This window comes from Thalia democratica, chromosome 4 (assembly GCF_965202585.1).
Source record: "Thalia democratica chromosome 4, ktThaDemo2.hap1.1, whole genome shotgun sequence".
Lineage (NCBI taxonomy): Eukaryota > Metazoa > Chordata > Thaliacea > Salpida > Salpidae > Thalia > Thalia democratica.
In genome coordinates, this window is record NC_139168.1 from 7,962,944 (window position 1) to 7,987,389 (window position 24,446).

The window sequence follows — 24,446 nt, forward strand, 5'->3', positions numbered from 1 at the left end:
CGGAATTTGTAGATCAAATTGGGGCCATAAGCTGCAAAGGAGGGCCATGAGTAGTAAAGAGGCCATAGTTTGAAACTTACAGTAAATATTCTAGAGTTGATGATGAAGAGCAAAAAAAAAAGGTATTACAGGTATTTATAAATAGTTTTTTGAGAAATCTATGGCAGGGGGCCAAAGCTTTTTTGATTTCTTTAGATGAGCTTCATAAAAAAACTTTAGGTAACCCTGTTGTAGAAGATTTGAGATTTGTTTTAGCTAAATAATTTCATTCTTGCTTACATAAAGAACTTTGAAACTCTTAAAATTTAGTTGCTTACATTTACAAAGTTATTTTGTTATTTTTTTAAAGGTAAAAAGCAAATGCTAAACTAATTATTAAAGCTAAAAGTAAGTTTGAATAAAAATCCCCCTGTTGCCTTAAAACAGTTGGCTTGAATAAGTAGCGTCAGCTCCATGGCCACATTTGTTTTCACTTCAGGTCTATTGACTATATTTGTTCTTCCTTTATCCATTGTTGTTTTCCTATTTTATGTTTAGATTAGTTATTTTTTGTTTTCTGTAAATTAATGAATCATTTAATTCAACTATTTTCAAGTACAATCATATAACAATATCTCTTGTTATATATGTATTGTTTTATTTCAAGTAGTTTTTATTATTTTTCAACAACTAAGTATACTTTAGAATTTAAAATTCACAAATAATTTTTCAGAATTAAAAAAAAAAATATTATTTTATAAAATAAAATGCCACTAAAAAGCGACGCTGAAAACACCCCAATTGTTTTGGACATTGGAGAAGTGTACACTAAAGTGGGAATCAGTGGAGACACTGAACCAAGAGTGATCATACCTACAGTAATACCTGAACAAGGTTGTTTGATAAGTATATAGAAAAAAATAAACTACAAATTTTAAAACTCTAAATGATGAAACTTTGAGTAATTATACCAACTTTATATAATATGTATGTAATATATAAGTTATTCCTAAACAATATTGTATAAATAGGAAATATTTTTATAGTTTGATATTAATATGTTCAGTTTATTTTTTAATTTAAACTAAAAGTAAACACTTGTTGTTTATTGATTTAATTCATTGTTATTTTAAATAATTGTTTTGTTGATAAAAACTGTTTAAAAACTTAATATATTTTATCTTTATTATGTGAATTATTTTAAAAATTATATAACCAGATTGACAAAAAATGTTTAGTGTTGTAGTAAGAACTATTTTAATATTACAAACATAAGCTTATTGCAGACAGTTGAAATAAAAGAATAGTTTTTTTACTATTAATAATAAACTTTAGAAAACTACTTAAGTGATTAGTTAGATTGCTGTAAACAAAAATCAACAAAAACCAATTTCTAAGTTTTTCTTGATTATTGTAAAATAGTAATTCATGCAAAAATAAATAGCTTATATTACAAAAAAAATGGCTGACAAAAACAAAGACAATTTCAATTGAATAAAATAACCAAAGATACTTTCAAATAAATAAAGAAACCTTATAGTAAAACTCTTTTTGTTTAAATAATTCAGGTTTATTTTGAAAGATTGAGATTGCTTCTAATCTAACTAAATCAACTAAATTTGTATTTGATAAAACACTATCTATATAAGTTTGTATATTTTAAAACTCTAAGAAAATAGTTTTTTTTTAATATTTCAAAACAGTTGTGCTTGTTATTATTCTCTAACTAAGTTTACAACCCAAAATGAATTATTAATATGCATTTTGTAACTTTTAATTTTACAATTACTGCAGGCAAGACAGAGAGGTACCTGTACAAGCACGAGCACAACTCAATTGAGGGCTACCAACTTTCATCAAGTTTCAGGAAAGATGTCCACAAGTTCCTTTCAAATATTTACCTGAAATACCTGCAGGTTTCAATCTAATGTTTTTTATTTTTTATTATTAATTATTTTTGGTTTATCCTGGATATTTGCAGGTTTTTTTTATTATTATACATTTGTTATTCTATTGGTATTTTGAAAATATTTTTGTAGGTTTAATATTATTGTTTTTCATTTTTTATTATTAATATATTTTTGGTTTATCTTAAATATTTGCAGATTAAATGTTGTTATTATACTTCTATTGATACTTTTAAAGTATTTTTGTAGGTTTTATATTATTGTTTGTTATAAATTTATACATACTTATTTGAAAGTATTTATATATTTATACTTAAAGTGTTTTATATTAACCACAACCACCACTTTCAGTTTTTTTTCATATTATTAACATTCAAAACATTTGCAGGTTGACCCCAAGCACCACTCAGTTGTTATTTGTGAATCATTGTTCTCGCCTTCAAAATTCAGGCATACACTGGCCGATGTTCTCTTCACTGAGTTCCAGGTATGTGAAATTTTTGATTTTCAAAATTTTAAGTATTTCATTTTTCATGTTAAAATTTTTCAAAACTTAAAATTTCAAAAGAAAGTAGTTTTTTTGAGATAGAGACCTACAGATTTCAAATGAGGACTTTAAATAATTTCACGAATTGGAATTTTATTAATTTTATAAAATACAATTTAAATTAATGAAATGGTAAATATATATTTTTTTTTAATTGGAACTCTCCTTATAGTGAAGTATATAAATATTAATCTAACGGAGCTGTAAAAGCTTTAAGAACATTAGCGTTTGAGTAAAGTCAAAGCTATATTTTTAGTTGTATTGTCTTTTTTTTACTAATTTTCCTTACACCACCTATCATAAGAATGCCAATAAGTTAAGTATGAGACATCTTTCAACCACATTAATTAATTTCAGAGTAGAATTTTTGAAAGTTTAATTATTTTTGAATGTTTTAAAGCTTTAGTATTCCCATCATTCCTTTAATGACTAAAAAAAGAATACCACAGTGTTATAAAAACTATTTTATACATATAGGTCATCTTTTAAATAGATATATGCTAAATATTTTGTTGATAGGTAGCAACTATGTTAAAGCATGTAAAGTTTTAACCAGAGATCAACTAATCATTTAGTTTGAGTTCATAGGGAGTCCACCTTGTTTTGTATTTAATTAGTCTCCATATGTACAATTTTATCTTAAATATAAAACATTTATACTGCTTAAGCATATTCTAAATAATTTTTTTATATACAAGCAATAAAAGTTCAACAATTTTCTTTTGAAAGGTCAGGTAAACTAAAATAGCAAAAAAAAAGACTATTTATCTAAAACTATAGCATCTGCTTCATTTTTTACCAAGCTTTTTTTTTTATTTTTACAGTTAATCAATATTTCACCAAATATTTTTTCTAGGAAGTTCTTATTTTATTACCACCTGTTTTTATGTTAAATTTTATGTTTTAAGTTAAACATATTTAACCTTGCTCTCTCTTTAAAAATTTTACGGCCATAAGGGGGGTTATATGCTTATTTTTCTAATTAAAAAAAAAAACTAATCTACTAGTTGTTTTTTACCGTTTTTTTTTTGTAATTCAAAGAAACTTTTGAGTTATAAGCAATTATAAGGTAGAGAGTTCCAACGGTTATATGTGGGAGGAGCAAACTAAAAAATAAAAAAAAAAAAACCATCTCACTAAAAATTTCCTCCTTTAGTTTTAATCAATCATTTTGAAACTTTTTTAGTCTAGTCTTGAATAAGTTTCGAAAAACTTGATGGAAACAGATTTAAAAATTTTAGATTTTTTTTATTTTATAAAAATAAAAAAAGGTTCAATGTTATGTTGCAAAAATTTGCCTTCTTTTTGTTGTTTTAAATACTTGAAAAAAATTTGCTAAATTTTGAATTAAATTGCTTTAAAATTGAAGGAAGAAATAAATTTCTAGTACTTTTTTACAAACTCTGAGATAATTAGCCATAATATTTTTTGTTATATACGGTTGTATGGGATGTTTTTTACAAAACTACTAATATTTCAGAAATATATTTTTTTCGCTGCTATATAAAAGTTTCTTATAGTATATGCTCTTTACTTTAAAATAATAGCCCATATTAATTTTTCTCAAAAGAAAAAACGTTGGATACCCCTATGGCCTTAAATATACTTCTTGAAGTTTTGACGTCTCTAGCTCAAGAAAAAATAGATACGTTATATTGATTTTTAATATATATTTAGATTATTTTTGATATTATTTAGTTTTAATATTTCCGAAAGTAATGACAAAAAAAGTTCAATACATAAACATTTTCCAAGAAAATAACTTAAAAGTTAATTTTGCTTATTGCATTTTAAAAGAACAACTTGTTGTTCACTTTTTTTAACTTTCGTATAAGACCCATGGTTAGTTTTTGTAAGATAAATGAGCTTAATCTATGGCCGATTGGCAAATAAAGTTTTTTTAAGCTTTTGCTTATTGATGACAAATTAAACTTTTTTTTTTCTAATAAGATTGTTTTTTAACGGAAGTGGTGTTTGATACATCGTTTACAAATCAGAATAATTAAAATTTTAGATACTTAAATGTATGTTTAATACAAGTACAAGTTGAAAAGTTTGTTAAGTTTTTAATTATTTAGTACTTATAATGTAAGTATAGAAAGTTATGATAAATAAAATGGAGTAAGATAAAAAAAATAATTTATATGTTTTATAAGTTGTGTAAATTTTGAATTACTGTTTTTTTTTTCTTTCAATTCATTCATGTAAAACAACTTTGGATTTTGAAAAATCAAAACAGTTTTTGTTTCACAATCCAGCTAAAACCCCTTTCATTTCTGTTAATTTTTATATTAACTTTAATATCAGGGTCTGCACACGTTACGGGCTAAGTCAGGCTAATTCAAAAAAAAAAGTTGCAATATGTTAGTTTTTGTCAGTTCAAGTGGACAAAAATTTCATAGTTTTTTGAGCAGCATATAATTTTTTGTTTTATTTGTTAGTAAGCATTTTGCTTTTAATGGCAAAATGTCAGTATTTGTCAGTATGCTTAAAAGTTTCTGAAGCTTTGTAAAAATAATTTCTGTTCTGAGTAGAATACTAAGATGTGAAATTATTTTTTAAAAACATTTAAACAATTTACTAGTGGCATTTAAGAACAAGTTGGTTGTAATTGATGATCAGTGGTGATCTGTGAATCTGTATCTTAAATAACTTTGAAATTATTTATCTGGAGCTCTTCAAACTATAAATTGGGCAAAGTTTTATAGCTGAATTGAAGTGATTTTGAAATAATACAGTTTAGTTTTTAAAGCAAAAATGATTATTTGCAAAAAGTTGGATTATTTGCTAAAAAGTATTTATAAGTTGGAGGGAAGTATTATAAAGTGGTTGGGTGTACCGGTGTTGATATAGTTGAAATTTAAAAAAAAAAAAGTGACCTATCACTTTGAAAGCAAAATGTCATTTGTGCAACAACTCAAGTTACAAAAGCTGAAGCTTGTTCAGTAATTTTAGGGACCATATATTTTTTAATAATTAGAAATCCAAAATAAAAAGTGAAGTAGAAGTTTCTACTATTTGTAACCTACCCTGCTGAAACTTATTTTATAGGTTGCGTCATTTCATTTGGTTATAAAATCAACTGGGCGCCGGCCACCAAAGGTAGAAGTCCTCAAACTCAGTTTCACGAGCCCCCCATTGGCAAAATTAAAAGCTTACAAGCTTTCAAATTCCAGATATTACCTTGTTGCTAGTTAATTACCACTCCACTGTCACCTTTCTGATTATCTCCCACTAGTAGGCACTAAAAGATATTGGAAATGTTAGTCTAAATAGATTGGAATTAATAAATGTCAAAGTTTGAAAAATTTGCCTATCTTTGTGTAAAAGCTATAACATGTATAAGTAACTCTTTATATTTATATAATTAACTTGTAAGTTAATATCAATCACAACCAATCAGGTCCCTTCAATACTATACGTACCTCACCACATGCTGGCGTGCTTTAAATTATAATTTTTTTATTTTATACAAGTCTAAACTTGATTACTTTTTACTATTACTAAAGCTTATACTTAAATTTCTATATTTTTTTTTTATTACTGAAAGTTTAGAAGTTTTTTATTCTTAAGGTGCCCTCAATATTATTCGCTCCTCACCACTTGCTGGCGTGCTTCACGGTCGCCAGTGGATCCAACGTAGTGGTCGAGTGCGGGTGGGGAGAAAGCACCTGCATCCCAGTGGTCAACTGGACACCGTTGCTATGGAAGTGGCACTCCGCCCCCGTGAGTTTTTTGTTTTTTATATAATTTTAATGTTATGTATTGAATTGTAACATAATATTTTTAGTATTATTGTTACTTATTTTAATAACGATTAGTTGAAAGTTGTTGAAGTATAAATAACATAGATAATAATAAAAATGTGCATAGTTTGAATGACTTTTTTGTTTGAACTATTTAAAAGCGTGTTATGTTACTAAAATACCATTAAATAATCATCAAAAAGTTATATAAGACTGAAATACATATCATTGTAAACTTGACACCGTTGCAATGTAACTCCGCCCGTTAGTTTTGAAACCTAACACTTTTTTTATTATTTTTCAGCTTTACTCCAAAAAATTTCAAAAAAACATGTTTTGTTTCTTGTCTCCTTTTTGAGTGCCCTGGCTTTACTGCCTGGGTCCAATTTTAGCAATAAACAACAAAAAAGTTAACTCTTAAGATATGAATAACATTACTTGAGAAAAGTTTAATTATCAAAATAGTTTATAGATAATATATTTCAAGAAAAGCCCTCCAACTTTTCCCAGAGCGATCAAGAAAAATTTTAGTTTAGTTTTTATTTGTTTTTCTGCTTTCAATCATAACTTTTACAATTACTTGTTGCAATTTTGTAATTTTAAAATCGAATTAAAAAGTTAAATAGTCTTTATAAACTAATAAAGTAAAATAAATAGTAAAATATAGTGAGATAGTAAAAAAATAATATACATGTACTTGTATCAAGGTTGGAGCTGCAGCTATCCACAGGTCGATCCGACAAAAGATGAAGGATCACGCCATGATGAGGTCAGAAGATAAAGATGAAGTTGAAATTGGTGATCTTGTGCTTTGCGAGAGAGTTGTTGAGGATATCAAGGTTTGTTAATATTTTTGATATAGTTAATAATTAGTCCAGAAGATAATATAGAGAAGTAAGCTTAGTCATTACATGCTAGAAGATAAAGTTGTTGAAAATTTTTATGATAGTTTTTTTTATTGTTATATGTACAAATATTGATTGTCTTTAATGAATTAATTCCAATTGGTGTCATAAAAATCTTATGTATACATTTGCAACTAAGCTACTATATACATATTTATCATTTTTATATACATTGATGTTACTTTTAATGAACTGTGTTAAAAAGAGTATTTTTTTCTATTTTAGTTTCTTAATTTTACGAACAAGTCTTTTTTGATACCTGTAAGCTTTAAAGATAGTATGAAAAATTGATTATTTTATAAAAGAATGTTTATAAGTAAGAAAAGTTATATTTTTTCTCTAAAATCCCAAGAGAATTAAAGTTCAAAGTTTTTTAGAGAAAAAATTAAGAGCTTTTCAAGTGATAACAACTACTTAGTAATTAGTACTTTAAAACTTTTTTATGAAAGTTAAAGTTTTTGAATGATGTGATGGTTGTCTTTTAGTACTTTGTAATCAAGATAAAGTTTACAAAAAAACTGTTGGTTATTGACGTCAAGTATTAAAAGTAGGAACTGTTTTTATTTTGGTATAAGTCGCTGATTGACTAACAAATAAAAATTCCATATATAAAGACTTATAGCTGTATCTTAATTTTTTAATTGAAAAAAAAAGGTTTTTAAAATTTTAGATTATAACTAGAAAAAAAGCTAATTAGATAATAGCTTTTGGTTGCTTTCCAAAATTTGATAAAAGATAAATCCTTTGGAATTTATTTAATTTGGTTTCGAACGATAAACCCTCAAATTTGGAGACTAAATCGGCTAAATTTGAAGACTTATTTTAATTAGACTTTACATAAAAACTTAGTTTCTACACTTGGTCTAATTTCAACCTTTAGTATTACAGAATGTTTTTTACCACAATTTTTATGTTATGTTTTTTTTGTTTAATTTAAATTGTACATCTTTTGTGTCTAATTTTTATATACTTTGTTCCAAGTTGTTAAAATCCGAGAAAAGTTTTCACCTAAACCTTTATATATTGAGAACACTTTACTCTTGTACATTTTTTTATTTGAAATAAATTTCAGGTGAGAACTTGTTTTGTGACCACCAAGGAACGATCGGACAAAATTCTTAAACAAAAAACCGTTAGTATTTAAAATTATACATTGATTATAAAATCTTAAGTTTGTCCTAAATTTTAAAAAAATAGATTTGATTAACATAAAAATCAATAACAAAGCAATTTTGACTACATTTTGCAACTCAAAAACGTTTGAATAAAATTTTAAGTTTCTTAAATAGTTAAAATAAAACAGTTCTGCTTTTCCAATACACTTAGATACTACACTTTCAACATTTTTTACCAGTACATACTTTAAATAAACATTTTGTCAAGGTTTTTTTGAATACTTATACATACTTTTTTTTAAAAGCTAACTTACAAGTTAATCTTCAAAGCCAAAAAATTATTAAAATTGCTACTCATGCGTTAATTTGTAACAAAGTACTTGCTACACAGTTAATTCATTTTGTTAGCTTAAATTTTCACATAACCACTTATCAACATTTTTTATCCGCTGTAGAGCGCTGCCGAGGCGGAAACTCCATCAATATCTGCAAAAATACCGCGAGTCACGTTTCGGTTGGATGGTTCCACTATTTTGTATGTTCCCGGGGAAGTTAGAGAACAGAGCGCCGAAGTTCTCTTTGAACAGGTGAGTAGTTTTTGTTAATTTATTTTACCTTTTGTTTTGTAGCAAACAATTATATTTCTCAATTTAGAATTTTCAGAGACAATGTGCTGTATTTATTTTTGTGCAATGTGCTTATTTACATGATAAATGTTCAATTTACCTATTGAGTTAAAAACAATTTCGATAGAGTACTACATCCAAGAAGGAGATTAATAAACAATTTTTTTTATTTTAAGAAACAAAATTACACTGTTTCACCGCGAAACGAATTTTCAAAATGTAAATCCGCTTTGCGGTGTAACAGTGTAATTTAAAATAATAACATTTTTAATTTTTTGTGAAATTAAGTTTCCCTAAAGAGGTCGTTAGTTACAAAATATACTACTGTAATGTTTATAATGATATTTGTAGTTACTAAAAACTATATTGTATATGAATTGTTTTGTTACCGATGACCATTTGGGTAAGGCCTGCATTACAATGGGTTATATTTTTTTACTAAAGTTGAATAAATAAACATAAATAGATAAATAAACGTATTCTGAAATTATTTATATAATATTGCTAAATTCACTTTTAAAGTTTTTATTTAAAAGCTTAACAAAGGAGTATCAATTAAATTTATTTAAAATTTTCAGGATTTGATCGAAGCTATGTATTATAGTAAGATTACATTAAGATCATTTAATGTAATCAACTTACATTTTTCGTATCAACATCAAAAAATTGTTTATTTAACACAGGACAGCGATAGAACTTCCATATGCACAATTGTTCTTGACTGTTTATTGAAGAGTCCTGTGGATACAGTGAAAGAATTGTCAAGAAATATCATCCTAATGGGTATGTATTTCTTTTATCATCAGTGTTTTATTTTGGTTGTTAAATTTTCAATTTAAGGCAAATAGTTATAAATTAATTTAAGAGTATTTTTTATATGGTTATTTTATTTTTACTATTGTGTTTTTTTTTGATAAAGTAAAAAAAAACTATATGAAATAAAGTTGTTAATCGTTTTATAAATGCTGATAGAAGAACAAAACTATGATTGTAATAAGATAGTTTTTCAAGTGTTATGTTTTGACTTGGTTGTACACCACATTCTTAAGTAGGGATATGTATGAACACAGTTATTTTAGAATTAGTGTTTATTATTACAGCAAAAATTGTTAGTATCAATAACTATAATATTATTAACCATCTTTTTATGTGGAAAACATGATGATTTATTATGTTTTTATCTTTTTGCTTGTATAAAATAGTTTTGTACAAGCATTTTATAAAAAAAGAAAATCCCTGGATCCAGTTGATCACTAATTATATCAAAAAAAAAACTCATAAAAGCATCATTGTAACCTTCTGACTGGAGCAAACTTCACACAAAAATGTAATGTTTACTTGATTCTTCTGATTAAAACTTTCAAAAATACAACACAGGAGGTTAATCAATGCCACCTGGATCAAAACACAGATTCAAATTATATACAACATAATTTATAAAATAGTTAATGGTTTAAAAAGTATATAGTTTTCGCAAGTTTGTTCAAATTTATCATTTTTTAAGGTACAACTATGTTGCCTGGTTTCAAACATAGATTTTTAGATTATGTAAAGCATAACTAATGATAGTTTTAATATTCTATTGTATTATTCAAACTTTATAAGAGGTACGACTTTGTTACCCAGATTTAAGCTCATATTTTTTATTAAACTTAGTGTGTTATATAATAACATGTACTTATTTATTTAGGAGTAACGTAAATGTTACCTGAATTAAACAAAAAATTATATTTATTAAGTGTTAACAATATAGTATTCTATAATAACATGTGTTTATCTATTTAGGAGGAACATTAATGTTACCTGAATTAAACAAAAAATTATATATATTAAATATTAACAGTATAGTGTTATATAACAAGATGTGTTTACCTATTTAGGAGGAACAACAATGTTACCAGGATTCAAACACAGATTTTTAGTTGAGTTGAATCACCTAGTTAAAACTGAATCCAGATATCAAGAAGCTGTTAGTATGTTTTTTTATTTTAGATATTTTTTTCATTTAAATTGAATTGAATCACCTTGTCAAAATTAAATCCAGATACTAAGAAACTTTCAGTTGTAATTGTGTACCATTTAATAAATTTTCATTTATTAAATTTTATGTTTTATAATTGTTTTTCATCAACAGTATTTGTTTACCTTTGTTTATTTGTTTATTTAAATCATTGAAGTTCATTGAATTTGTTTATTTGTTTATCATTGCAATTTTCAAAAGTGTAACACTTTAAAAGTTAATTTTAAAATATCCAAATAACAGCTGGCAGAGTCCGATTTTACGTTACAGCCAACAAAGAGCAACTTGTATATATATAAATTAATTATGAGTAATTTAATTACTTCTAATAATCACAGCTGGCGGAATGTGAATTCAGACTACATGATCCACCAACGAAGAGCAACTTGGTTTCCTGGCTCGGAGCATCCATACTGGGTTCTCTGAAAGAATTCAAAAAGAAATACATCACCCAGGATTATTATAAAAATGTTAGTAAAATAAATGATAGTTATGAAAAATAGTTCATCTCTTTAAATTGTTATAAACATATAAATTGAACATCAGGATTGTTATAATAAATATAGAGCATAATTAGTATAACGTTATTACAAGAAAACTATTTTTAAAATATACAATTTTTTTAAATATACAACTTTTTTTTTAAATTTAAAATACAATATAACAGTAAATGGGTTTCAGGACAACTCTTTAAACAAAATCAGAACAAATTTGAGATTTTTATTGTACTTGTATTTTATCACACTTGATTTATTTGAAGTCAACTATTTTACAACAAAACAAACAAAACTTCATGGAAATATCTGATTGACGTGTTACAAATCTTCCCACAATGAGATGAAAATTAAACAAATAGAGTTACAAAAAATGCTACAAAATAATAATACTAATAAATTGTATAACTTAAAGTATAAATATATTTAACAGAATAACAAGAAGATACCAGATTGGTGCATAACAAACCTACCAACACCTGAGTCACAAGTACAGGAGAAACAAGCGTATAATATTCCTGGTAGAAAGTCACAGTTATCAGCTTACTCTAGGACTAGCCGGATCATGTCTAGATTGTCCAAAGATTTCAAAAAGTTGTGAATATGTGATTTTTTAGTTTTAATTTGGTATACTTGGCATGTTTGTTGTAGTAAATGTTTTTCAAAGACTTTAAAAAGTTGTGATGAAGTATTAGTTGGTTTTGAATATTCAAACACAAAACAAGTCAATAAAATTAAACAATAAAAAAAGATCAATTTAACAAAACTAATAACGTTTTTCTTTATTATTTATCCTTGATTTAAATTGTCTAAAATTTAAATACGTTCAGGAAATTGGTATATTTTAAACTCATTAGTTTTTATTTTGCAATATCATTATTGCATGGTCGTTGTAGTAGAACTTTACAGTTTGTTGTTTAAAGGTGCTTTGTTTTTAGAATTATCTTGTATAAAATTATTCTTTAGAAATAAATTACTAAAATATATTTTAAACCTCTAAAAATTTATAACTTAAAAATGTACATTTATTAAGCGAAAATGTAATACTGTAATCTTGTTATATTAGTTGAAAAAAAAACTGGTTTTGAGTATTTTTATCTTAAGTTATTTTACTAACATTTTCTACATACAAAATAATATTGTTGTTTCATTAAGTATTTTTTTGCTGTTTTATTTTATATAACAAATAATTTGTATGTTTACTTATTTACAAAGTTTTTGTAAATTAGTGATAAATCATTTATATACATTATATAAATAATACCATCTCAAAGACATAAATTAATAAAAAGCTGTTAAATTTTTGTTTTTAATATTTTTGTTGCTTATTCTTTTACAAACTTTTTTTTTCCATATAAACTGAAACATGCTGTTTTTTAGTAGAAATATAATAATTTTAAGTTTTTAAAATATTCATTAAATATGTGATTATGTTTTTAAAATTATTTTTTGAAATTCTTTCTTTTTTTTAAATTCGATTTGTTTTCTGCACGCGTTATTACCAATTATTTCTTATAATACTTAAAAGTTGTATTTAATGTAAGAGTTATGATAAAATAGAAATAAATTAAATAGATATACATAAATACATAAAACTTATGAAGACAGAAAAAAATATAAATAAAATATATGAGTACAGAAAATTTAGATATGTTTTTATCAATGTAAAAATTAAAAAAGCATTCAAAACTAAAATAGTTTAGATTTTAGTGCACCTATGTTTTTATTAATTCCTGTTTGTAATATATAAATAAACTTTACTCTAACTTTCTTTATCGGATTTTTAATATTTAAAGCGTGTAGTAAGTTTTAATTTTGATACAACTGTTTCTGTTTATACTAATAAGAAAAACTATATAAATGTCTTAGTTTTTAAGAAAAGTTTTTTTTTTCAAAAAAAAAAATTGATATATTCTGTAATGGTTGTATAACTTAATTTTTTTTAAGACATTATAAACAGTTCAGGTGTTTTTAGTTTTACTTTTAAGAAAAAATTAAAATTATTTAAAGTTTGAATTAAAAAGTCTCTCAATATTTACTTACTTTGAGTTTTTGTATTTAATGTTTAGTTACTAAATAACTGTTCAATTCAGGTATTAATTAAAGCTTAACTTTATATGTAAGTTATATGTAAGTCTAGTTAATAAGATAAATGATGTAAAATAAACTTGTATTAAGTATTGTTAGGAGGTAATAAATATACACTCGTAATTTTAATTTTCTGAATTTAGCTGTTAGAACTTTTAATCCCATTATCAATGTGCTATTTAAGATTACTCTCAGGAAAACATTGTTAAGAGGATATCACAAAAATTGTTATTTTGATAATAAATAATTGTTTTTACTCGAATGGAGTTAATAAACTTTTCTACGTACATTTTGTTGGGCTTTTCAAAAAATTTAAATAAGTCAAACTCTATTTTTCAACTTAGTAAGAGAAGAAAATTATCTTATAACTGAAATAAAACTTTTTGACTAACAAATCTTCTTTTTTCCATTTAGAAAAACATTCTATATGCACTGTTACAAAAAACAACCATGACTTTAGCATTAGTAAAAAGTCTGTCATAAGAGATAAGAAATACAGTTTAACCATTTTTTAAAATATTGATCTTCGGAATTGAACTATTGTTAGGAACATTATAATTTTCAATGTTTTTGAAAATTGTTAAATATTATTCCTGAAATGAAAATAAAAAATGTATTTTATCTAAAACCTTCAAAAGTTTAGCATCAAACCCACATTTAAACATTACAGGGTTACTTACAAGCATTGAATCCTTTAAAAACCTGGGGTTGGACAAAAAAGTTATAATTTCGAACAAAAGTCATAAAAAATTCATGTAAAATGATGAAAGTTTGACTAGGTACTAAAAATTTATCATTAATTTTTTTTTTGTATCATTCAAACTTTATTTATTAATTAACTCATTTAAAGTAGCATTACAGTGTTGTTTTACTATTAAAGACATATTTTCACCTTGACTAAAACAAAAAGTTATACTAAAACTGAACCAAAATCTTGTTCTTTGAAATTCTGGAAAAAATAACAAAAAACATTTGGCAACCCTGGCATAAGTTCATAATCACTAAAATATGTGTGCTAAATTTTAAGTAATTTTCAACGTTTGCAGCTATCACAAGTTCGATAACAGAGAAAAAATTTTCAATTTTTACAGTAGCTCATAGATTCACTTTTCTTAACAAGATTCAGATAAAAACAATAATGAAAAATTAGTCAGAAAGAATGTATTAATAATAAGATTAGTGGTGTCAAATTCGAAGTTGTTTTGTGGATTTGTTTCTTTAGATGCTTATGTTAACATTACAAGGATTAGTAGTAAGTCTAGTATTTGTTAAAAAAATATAACAAACTTTTTTTTTAAATAATAGTTTTAACACTTAGTTATGTATAAGTCTATAAACTTTGTTTCAACAAACTTGATACTTAAAGGTAAGAAAACCTATCATAAAATATAAAAATATGAACTTAGTTTGAAACTGCAGTTTTTTAAACTTTTTTATTTAATGAAAAACCTTCTACATGGTGTTTGGTTAATAAAACTAAATTAAATGTTATAAGTTTTAGAAAAAAATTCTCAGTAATACTAGATATTATTTAGTATATATTTATTTTGAACAATACATTAAAAGGTATTTGTGGTGTGAGACTCGATAACCAACAGATTTTTTCGTGTAACAAACCTAAACTAACAAAATGTTCGTAAAAACAAAAAAGAAATAATGTCAGTATTTTGAGATGCATTAAATTAAAACAAGGGCTAGCATGCAAATAAAAGATAGGTGTAAAAGTCGATTTTGTTCAGTAGAAATTTATTTTATAACTTTTGTTTATGACAAAGGTAAACGAATTTGCAAAGTCTATCATGTTAAAATGTACCCGTGGTGTTAATTGAACTAGAAAATAAAACGCTCAAAATATTTGCTCCTAGGACCTAAAGCACAAAGAACCTTTTAGCTAAATTTTCCAAAATAAAAGGTTTCAGATATTTTCTGAGGTACTTTCTTTTCACAAAGGGTTTGCAAGTATGTAAATTTATTACTGCCCTTGGATTTTTTAAAGCAAAAACCACGCTTAACTTATTGAATGATATCTAACACAATTTTAGATTTAAAGTAACATACTATAATGTTAATTCAAAGTTTTTATTTTAGTTTAATATTTTTAACATACTTAATTTTATTTGAGCTTAAATTTAACTATAAAAAATGTTAGTTAAGGCAAAGACAACTTCATAGTTTTTACTTGAAATACCAGCTTGATACCAGTGACGATATTTTTTTAAGAGGCACAAAATATTTACACTTCTCTCTCCTTTTGATAGTTATACTCATTTATTTGCAAATAACCCCTTAATGCGTCCTCGACCAGCTTAAAATTGACAATTAATCATATATTAAGTACTAGTTTGTTAAGAAATTCACAATTTATTTACTATTTTAAAATATGAATTAACTTTGTAAAAGTTTTAAAATAACAAATTTTGAACTTTTACTATCTTGTTTTGAGGAAAAATGTGAAGGTACGTACAATCAGGGTTCGTGCGCGAAATTCCTTTTCATTTAGCCTGACAGAGACCTATTTAGCCTGACATTTTTTCAAAGTAGAAAAAATCACCTTCAGAAGGCATTTTGGGTATCGGGGGGTCTTAATTAGCAAATTAACGCAATAAAAGTATTCACAAAACTACTTTTAAAGAAAATAAAAATTTAAATGAATTATTTTTCAACATCTATCAATCCCTTACCCAGCAACTTGAATATTTTTAACTGGTCATTATAATTTCTGCTTCAATGAATTCATACCTTTATTAAATTTTAGGGCTTAGTTACATCCACAACTTATCACCCATATACAAGGTTCGTGTCAATTAGTACTTGAATTTGTCAATTATAAGTTACATGACTGGACCAGAAGCTTTTATTAAAACAGAAATTTGAATAAGTCTGTAAAAGAAAAACAAAATGTAATTAAACACATCTCTCAAAAACTTTATGTTATCATTAAAGCATCTAATTTTTAAAATAACTAACCAAAATAATCATGATATTACATAAGTAATTTTTAGTCTTGTGAATATCTCTAATAACTTTGAATAAACAGAAAATAAAATATGTGAACAAACTGCTAAGAGTATTAATCTATAAAGTATTTGGTATAAAAGCCTTTATATTAGAAATTAAAACAGTTTAACCAACTAAGTTCTGAAAAACAAAGCTCATGTAAACAAATTCAAACAAACAGTCAAGTTGTTGAACTAAACTGTAATGTTTAAACTGTACTTTTTTATGAATTTTTATAGTTATGACGTATATAATCTACTAAAAACAAAATAATGAAGATTCTTAAAATTATTTTAGAGATTCAACAAAAGGTTTTAAGCACTTATTTTTACAAATACTGACTGATTTTGTCTTTAATAACTAAATCTTTATTTAGAAATAAATTCACATCTCAATTTGATCTTAATTAAAAAAATTTCATGCATTTGAACTGACAAAAACTGAGATTCTCAAATTTTTAAACACAAAAACTGATTTAGCCTGACGTTTTTCAACTTTTTTCAAAAAAACTGATTTAGCCTGACGCGCACGAACCTTGACAGTTCGTCTATAAAAGTGGTGTTTTAAAGTTTCTGATTTTTTTATTTATCAACCTCAAGGTGTTCAGAAAACCTTGATGAACTATCAAAAAACAATTTTAAACAGATCTAAGTTATTATTACTTATTCTAATACGACTGAAAGGTGTTTTATTTTTAACTTGATTACCGCCTTGGCCTGAAAATATTTTGATTCTTTAAGTTCATAGGGACTTAGAAAATGAGTTTAAGATAAAAAAAACAATTAGTTTTAGTACGAGCATAGTTGTATCATTTAATACAAAAACATTTAGTCCAGAATAAACTAAACTGTTTCTTTAAAAATATTTTGTAATATATATATAGATACGGTGAGTAGGAGTCTAATATGCACCAAGGGACATTTTTGCACGAATCAAAATTACTTAACCCGTTCCCATATACTGTATGTTCTTAAAAGCCTTTGGTTATAATAACTGCTAAAATTTTAAATAAACTTCTTTTGAAACTTGTACGACTCGATGGCCGAAAAGTTTTTCCGTACACCAGGTCCTTATACCAAACTTCTTGTGCAATTTTTTTGTTCAATAAACAATATATGAATATCTAAAACAAAGTAAAAACTTGCATTGAAATTTACTTTTTATACTTCAGTTAATTCTTTCTAGTTATCAAAGCTTTCAGTTAGATAAACCTTAATACAACGTTATATCCACGATTTTTTTTTCCATAAAACTATGAAAATTTTAAAACTTTTACAATTTAGTTATTACTTACTTGATAATTGAAAACATAAAAAAATTTAAAAGGTTTATAAAAACACATTAACTCAGTTTTTGTTTATTTTAAATTGCTACACAAAAATAAAACCTTTAAAATAAAAAGAAAAATTAAATAATTATTGTACAATTAATATACAAGACATAAACCTATATTTTTGTATAAACTTTTTAATTAGGCTACATCATTCTGATAATTTAATGTAAATTACGAAAAGGCTTTAAATTAAAAACAAACGGAATATTTATTAACATTATACAGTAGTATATTTTCAGTGTAAAAATGTTGATTTCCAAGAATTTAATTAATAGAATGTTTCATACTTGAAGAAACGCTGCAATAAAATTCAACAAGTGTAATCACAACTTACAAAGTATGTACCAAACAAAAATTGAAATAAAATAAATAAAAATACTCAAAATAAAATAGAAAGCTTCTAAACAAGAGAAGGTTCAAATGATCAAAGCTTGCAATTGTTAGATAGTTCTATTCGAATTCAAGCATCTAAAGCTTCCTTTTCACTTTCATAACTACCTTTTTGAACGAATGGTATTTGAAGTAAGGAAGCCATCTTATTCCCAATACAACTCTCTTACCTCGAACTACTGAGTACTCTCCGTTCAAGTTGGCTTGAAAGCATTGGTATAACCGCCCAAACGACCCGAACCACCATCCTCCGTATTTAGAACCACAATTTCCTACAAAAAAACAAGTAAATGAACAATGTATTTTAATGTATATTTTAATAAGTTCTGCTTAGTTATCCGGTAGATCACTAGTTCTGTTGGTTAGTTAGTGATTTACAGTGATCTACCAGATCCGCAAAAGTAGGATCTGATCCGGATCTAATTTTAAAAATTTACCAGTCAGATCACTAAATAGAATTTTTTTTTTTAATTCTGCTGGATCTAGCCGGACTTCGAGATTAAAAAAATCTTCACTTCAAAAATAGATCTGAATACAAAAAATGAGTATTAAGTATAAACTTTTGGTTTGAATAAAATAAAATCCAGATCCAATTAGTTGACAACAGCAATAGTGTTTATCTATTCAAACAAACAGAACATCTTTTTATATTTTAGAAATTAGAAAATGCTAAAGCATTGATCTAAGTATTTCTGTGGTTTTGATACTACTAAATTTTAGTAAAATTAATGCTATAGAAACCAAATACTTATCTAGAAAGAAACATGTATTTTATGACATAACTTAGATAAAAAAAATGATTTTAAAAATTCCCAAAAAAATAGTATTTAAACTGATAAATACGAAAATTATGCAACAGGGTTGCCACTCTTTGAGCCAAAAAATCTTCCCTGAGTGACCAAAAATTTCCCTGAGTAACCTTAAATTTCCCTGAGTTTCCCTGAGTAATTTTCAAATCTTAAAAAAAAATTTTCTCTTCTAACACAAATTATTAATACCTCATTCTCATTTTTCTTCTTTAATAATAAAAGGAAGGTTGTATGTGTATGCTTCTGCATTAAATTTATGAAAAAAAACTGTTTTCAAAAACTCAATCTTAAAACTTTTTTGCAATTTCACTATCAGGAAACATGGTAGTGAATAAAGAATTATTATTATCGCAAGAGTTTCCTGACCAGTTTTCTTTGGTACACTTGAGAGCACAATAAATTTCAGCAGCTGTTGAAGAAGTTGCAGCTGATATACTAGTTGAACTATTAGCCCCACCAAAATAAGAAGTAATTGCATTATTTTTACTCTTAGAGGCTTTCAATTTAAGATGTTTTTTTGACATACTGTGCGATTTCAATGCCCTTATACCCATGTTGGATAAGGCCATTGGTGTATCATCAGCACACCACTTACATTTAAACTTCTCTTTGTCTACATCCTCAAGTAACCAATCTTTGAAGTCTTCATGGTTAAGCCAACTTTTTTTAAACAAGGTTTTAAACTGTACTTTACTCATAATACTTGAAAAAGCTTTTAAATTAAAACTGCAAAAAAGTTGTAAAGTATATTAAAACATTCACACTAAAAAATTAATTACCATTACTGCTACTACTTTTGAAATTATTATTTATAAACAAAAATTTAATCTCTATTTTTTTAACAAAAGTAATACAACACTAATCTGTATTCATTTAATTTTTTTTTACTGAAAACAAGTAGTTGTAAAGAAATCACAAATAACTTTATTATTTAAAAAATAAGAACTAATAGTACAACATAGTGTTTTTTAAACTACGTAAGTAACTAAAAATAAAAAGTTTATTAGAACTTTTCAATGAATAGTTAACAACAACTTTCATTTCTCTAAACTGTTTGATTTTACTTAAGTAAATATTAATTTAAAACTTAAAAAAACTACAATGTTAATTCTAAGAATATTGAAGAACTAGCCGCAAGGCTAAAAAAATTCTAAATAACCACTTAAATAATAAAAATTACTACTTTTGAACAAAATATTGAAACTGGATTAACTAAACCTCATTCTAGATCTAGAAAAAAATTTCCCTGAGATTTTCAAAAACTTCCCTGAAATTTAGAGAAAAAATCAAAACTTCCCTGAGTTTCCCTGAGTTAAAAGAAAAATGCCAAAATTCCCTGAGTTTCCCTGAGATTCCCTGAGTTTCCCTGAGATTTTCTACAGTTTGAAAATTCCCTGAGATTCCCTGAGTTCCCTGAGTGTGTGGCAACCCTGAAGTATCTAATAAACAAAATATTTACAATTAAGACAAAAGTTATATTGAATTTATTACTAAACGGCTATTTCACGCTAAAGCGATGATCACAAGTAAACAAACTAACAAGTTGCAATGGACAAATACTTTATATAGTTTTAGATGAGTAATTAGTTGATTAAGTAATAAACAAAATATTTAGCCTGACCAGTTTAAACCCTAGAAGGAGAGTTTTCGACGAAGAGGATTAATTATTACACTGAACAGTTAAATGTTGAAATATATATTTATAACGAAATGTAAAAAAATACTTACTAATATTTTCGTCGTTATCTTGGTCTTCAGCTGAGAACATCATTCCATTATGCCCACTTAGGGAGTCACCTGTTTTAGAACAATATTAAAAACTATATTTACCTACTAACTATTCGTTTTATCAAGATTATACTATTTTTTCTTTATTTAATGAAAAACTAAACTATTATAAACTAGGTAACGTTAAAAAGTCATGTTTGACAATATGTACTTACAATTGTAAAATAAAACTAAATGAAAGATGTTTTACTGTCAAAAAAGTAAAAACGACTAAAAAATAACCAGCAGTTCCAGTATATTGGCCAACATGCAAAGCAAACTTTTCAGATTCATTATCCAGATAAAACTCACTAAAAAATGAAAATAAAATTGTTAAATAAATAAAAGATTTTTATTCCCAAAATTTTTGACCTCTTAATAAAATAAATTAACAATCAATTTGAAACAATAGAATGTGAAAAATAGTTTCTAAAGTGAAATTTAGTAAAAATAAGAAACGTGGTAGCTTTTGTTAGTGTTTGGTATTGCATTTAACAAGTTTGATATTTTAGTATGTTTCTTTTTGTATTTTTAAATTGAAGATGCTAACTTGTATTCTGCATATGAGGTTGCTCCACTAAATCGCTCCAACTCAATTCTTAAAACATAATCTTTGTTTTTCAGAATTGAATGCATGTTCCTCAACCCTTTAAGTGATTAAAATTTAAATAGTTTTTTTTTAGGTATTATACTTTTTTACAACTTCTAAGATTTAATAACTTATAAAAATTTAAAATTGATTTATATAATACTTAACTTGTTTTTTTAGTTACGAACACGTCGAAAATTAAACGCAGATTTTATTAAAATAATTTGAAAACAAAGTTTTTTTAATGTTCAAACAAACCAAGCCAGTAGTTTTTTGTTTTATCACCGAATCCTGTAACGTAATCTGACCAATTTCTTTGAAAGCTTGTTGATGAGTCTGTTCTTTTTTGTAAGACCTAAATCACAATGAATTACAACGAAGCTCTTTTACAATATCATTCAAATTTCGTTTTGTTGAAAAAATGTTACAAAGTAAAATTAAATTTTAATGAGAATAAATAAATTTAAAGTTTTTATTGCTAACTTTTATTAAAAAAAATATATATAAAACAAATACCTACTTTTAATTTCATTATATATTTAGGTTAACAAACAAAAAAACTGACTGTCCATCCAATGTTATGAGAATCAAATTCACAAAAAACTTCTAAATCTTTTGAAGCATCTTCAAATGGCTTTACCGTAAAAACACCGTTTTGAGCCCTAGAGTTGATTTTCTTGACATCACTACAATCACGTGCTAAAGTTATGTTTACAAGTAATAACAAAATTAATGGAACAATCATTAATAAAAATAACACAATGGTTGTGTGATTCATCACTTTTTTTCTTATCGAAAGCCATAAAAGTGTAAGAGTGTCTTTGTTTACTGATGATTGTTTTTATTTTTTGTACTCAAATGAGTTTTTCCTAAATGGTTAAAGCACAAACTTACTTTATATAGCAACGTTCAACTATTTAAAATATATATTTTTCTCATTTCAATTTGATATTCATTTAAGTTTTTAAACTTAAACAAAACACTCGACTATTTAAAGTCCATATATAAAGGTGTTGGTAAATATAACCCATTAACTAATCAATAAATTAATTACTTTAGTATACTTTGATGCTTAGATGGTAAAAAAAAATTATAAAATGAATCTTTTGAAACTTAGGAATGTCTCATAACTTATATAAAATAACATTTATTTTTCGATTAAAAAATATTTATAACTGTAATTAAATTCAAATTCAAACTTAACAAAGCCTAGCTGATGTGGCTGAATATCTTATTTTCAAACTTTGTTAATATATGTTTTTCTATTTACTCAAAAAAAAAAAAAACTAAACTTAAAATACACCTTTTTTGCAAATATTCATAAAATCGTTTGGTAAAAACTGTCCGTCTCTGCAAACCACATTTACCCCATCAGAATAATAACCGGAGTTACAAGTTAATGGAAGCTCAGAATCAGTTGGGACAAGACTGCCTAATGGAGCAGTAGAGTGTGCATTTTGAATTTTTTCAACAACACAAGCTTTTCCTAGAGATTATAAGTACTTCATAACATTTTTTCAAAACTTTTTTTTATAAAAAAATTTATTACATAACACAGATAAAGTTAGTTTATATGTAACTTTCTGCAAAAACTTTATTCAGAAACCTTTTTTTTTTTTTAATAATTTTATAATGCACATAAAGTCAAGTTCATGTTCAACGTTTATAATTTCTAAACAAAATTTCAAGTACAGGTTATGATAAACTTTTTAGCTTTGTTCACTCAAAACAATCAAAACCAAACAAACCTCCCAATAAATCAAAAATGAGGTTTTTTAATCCTACATAATCAGCCTTTAGGCTTTGATGGCTGCTTCTGAGACTTTGATGATCTGGAGTCAAACTTTCCTGAATAGTCTTCAACTCATTAAATCTCTCCTCTAAACTTTCTGTGTAAATGCTCAAATCATACAATTCTTTTTTTAATTTTTTGTTTTCTTTTTCAAGGTGTTCCACCTTAGTAAAATTTAAACTTTCACTGGGTTCCCCTGAAAATAATTAGATAATAGTATGCATAAAAAATAACACAAGCAATAATAAACAACTAAAACAACCTTCAGTAAAAGTATATGTTATATTCTTCAACTTGCTTAAGTTTATTTCAAGTTCATTAAATCTATCATCTATATCTTCTTTATATTTACTCATTTTAAGAATTTTATTTTCAACTTTCTGTTTAAATGTTTTGCTTTCTGTTTTAAGAACTTTTTTCAGTTCATGGTAGTTCAGAGTCAAATTTTTGTGGTTGCCTTTTAGTTTATTAAATTTATCTTCTATTCTTCCTTTGTAGTTACTCAATGCAGCCATTTTATTGATGATTTTTTTGTTTTCTCTTCTAATATAATGCAAAACTCTTTTTAAACGACCTTGGGAACCAAAATTTCTAGTAATTCCCGTTCTAGCCATTCCGCTGCCTTCCTTTTGATCTTGATTTTCACCCAGACTACGAACGTAACGATATGCAGACAGACTTTGGTCCTGGTCATCAAAAGTAGAAAGATGCAAGTCACATTTTGATAGAGACAAAATAGTAAATAAAAATAAAAGGACAAATTTCATTTTAAGACTGCAAAGTTGAGTTAACAATTTTTTTTTGATTAATTTTAGTATATATTAAGTAGATATATATATAGGTTTTTCGAAACTAAAAAATATACAAGTATTTTTTTATATTTTCATTGATTTTTAAAACTGACTTCTGATTAACAGATCCTTTTTAAGGGTACAACATATACTAAGGGTACCATAATAATTAAAAACAACCTTAAACAAAAACTTTTTTCTTTGTTTTATAAAATAATCTGAAGGGTTTAAAAGGAGTTAGATTATAAATTCTTTTTTATTAAACTAAACAGAAAATATGTATGTTTTGTACTTTTTTAGTTCTTAACCAAGTAAATCTTCAAATATTAAGGTACTGAAAGCCCAATTAGGGATTTATTTATATTTAAAAAATATTTAAACTTTGATATTTAAGTTTATGAAAAAATAAATAATCACCTTAAAAAACTAATTGATTGTTTTAATTTTCACTGGAACGTGAATTAGAAGTGAAAATGAATAATTTTTTTTAATATAAAAATCAAAAATATTTTTTTCATGTTCTACAATAGAGTTAGACACCTTAACCATTT

The 24,446-nt window shown here is 25.4% G+C and overlaps 2 protein-coding genes across 2 annotated transcripts; one reads left to right on the plus strand and one right to left on the minus strand.

Annotated features, from left to right (window-relative positions):
* Positions 1-718: 718 nt before the first annotated feature.
* LOC145834381 (actin-related protein 10-like) lies at positions 719-12,561 on the plus strand. The gene is made up of 11 exons (XM_082941798.1): positions 719-873; positions 1,774-1,895; positions 2,275-2,373; positions 6,007-6,159; positions 6,887-7,018; positions 8,157-8,216; positions 8,655-8,786; positions 9,509-9,608; positions 10,706-10,794; positions 11,184-11,315; positions 11,773-12,561. Exons 1-11 carry the CDS (start codon positions 747-749, stop codon positions 11,938-11,940), a joined length of 1,314 nt encoding a protein of 437 aa, XP_082797924.1. The 5' UTR covers positions 719-746; the 3' UTR covers positions 11,941-12,561.
* A 5,383-nt stretch (positions 12,562-17,944) lies between these two features.
* Positions 17,945-23,871, minus strand: LOC145834706 (angiopoietin-related protein 1-like). The gene is made up of 9 exons (XM_082942203.1): positions 23,367-23,871; positions 23,061-23,300; positions 22,616-22,798; positions 21,878-22,011; positions 21,571-21,667; positions 21,274-21,370; positions 20,967-21,034; positions 20,685-20,753; positions 17,945-18,419 (listed from the first exon to the last, which is right to left on the minus strand). The coding sequence occupies exons 1-9, from the start codon at positions 23,869-23,871 to the stop codon at positions 18,226-18,228; spliced, it is 1,587 nt and encodes a 528-aa protein (XP_082798329.1). The 3' UTR covers positions 17,945-18,225.
* Between the last annotated feature and the right edge of the window lie 575 nt (positions 23,872-24,446).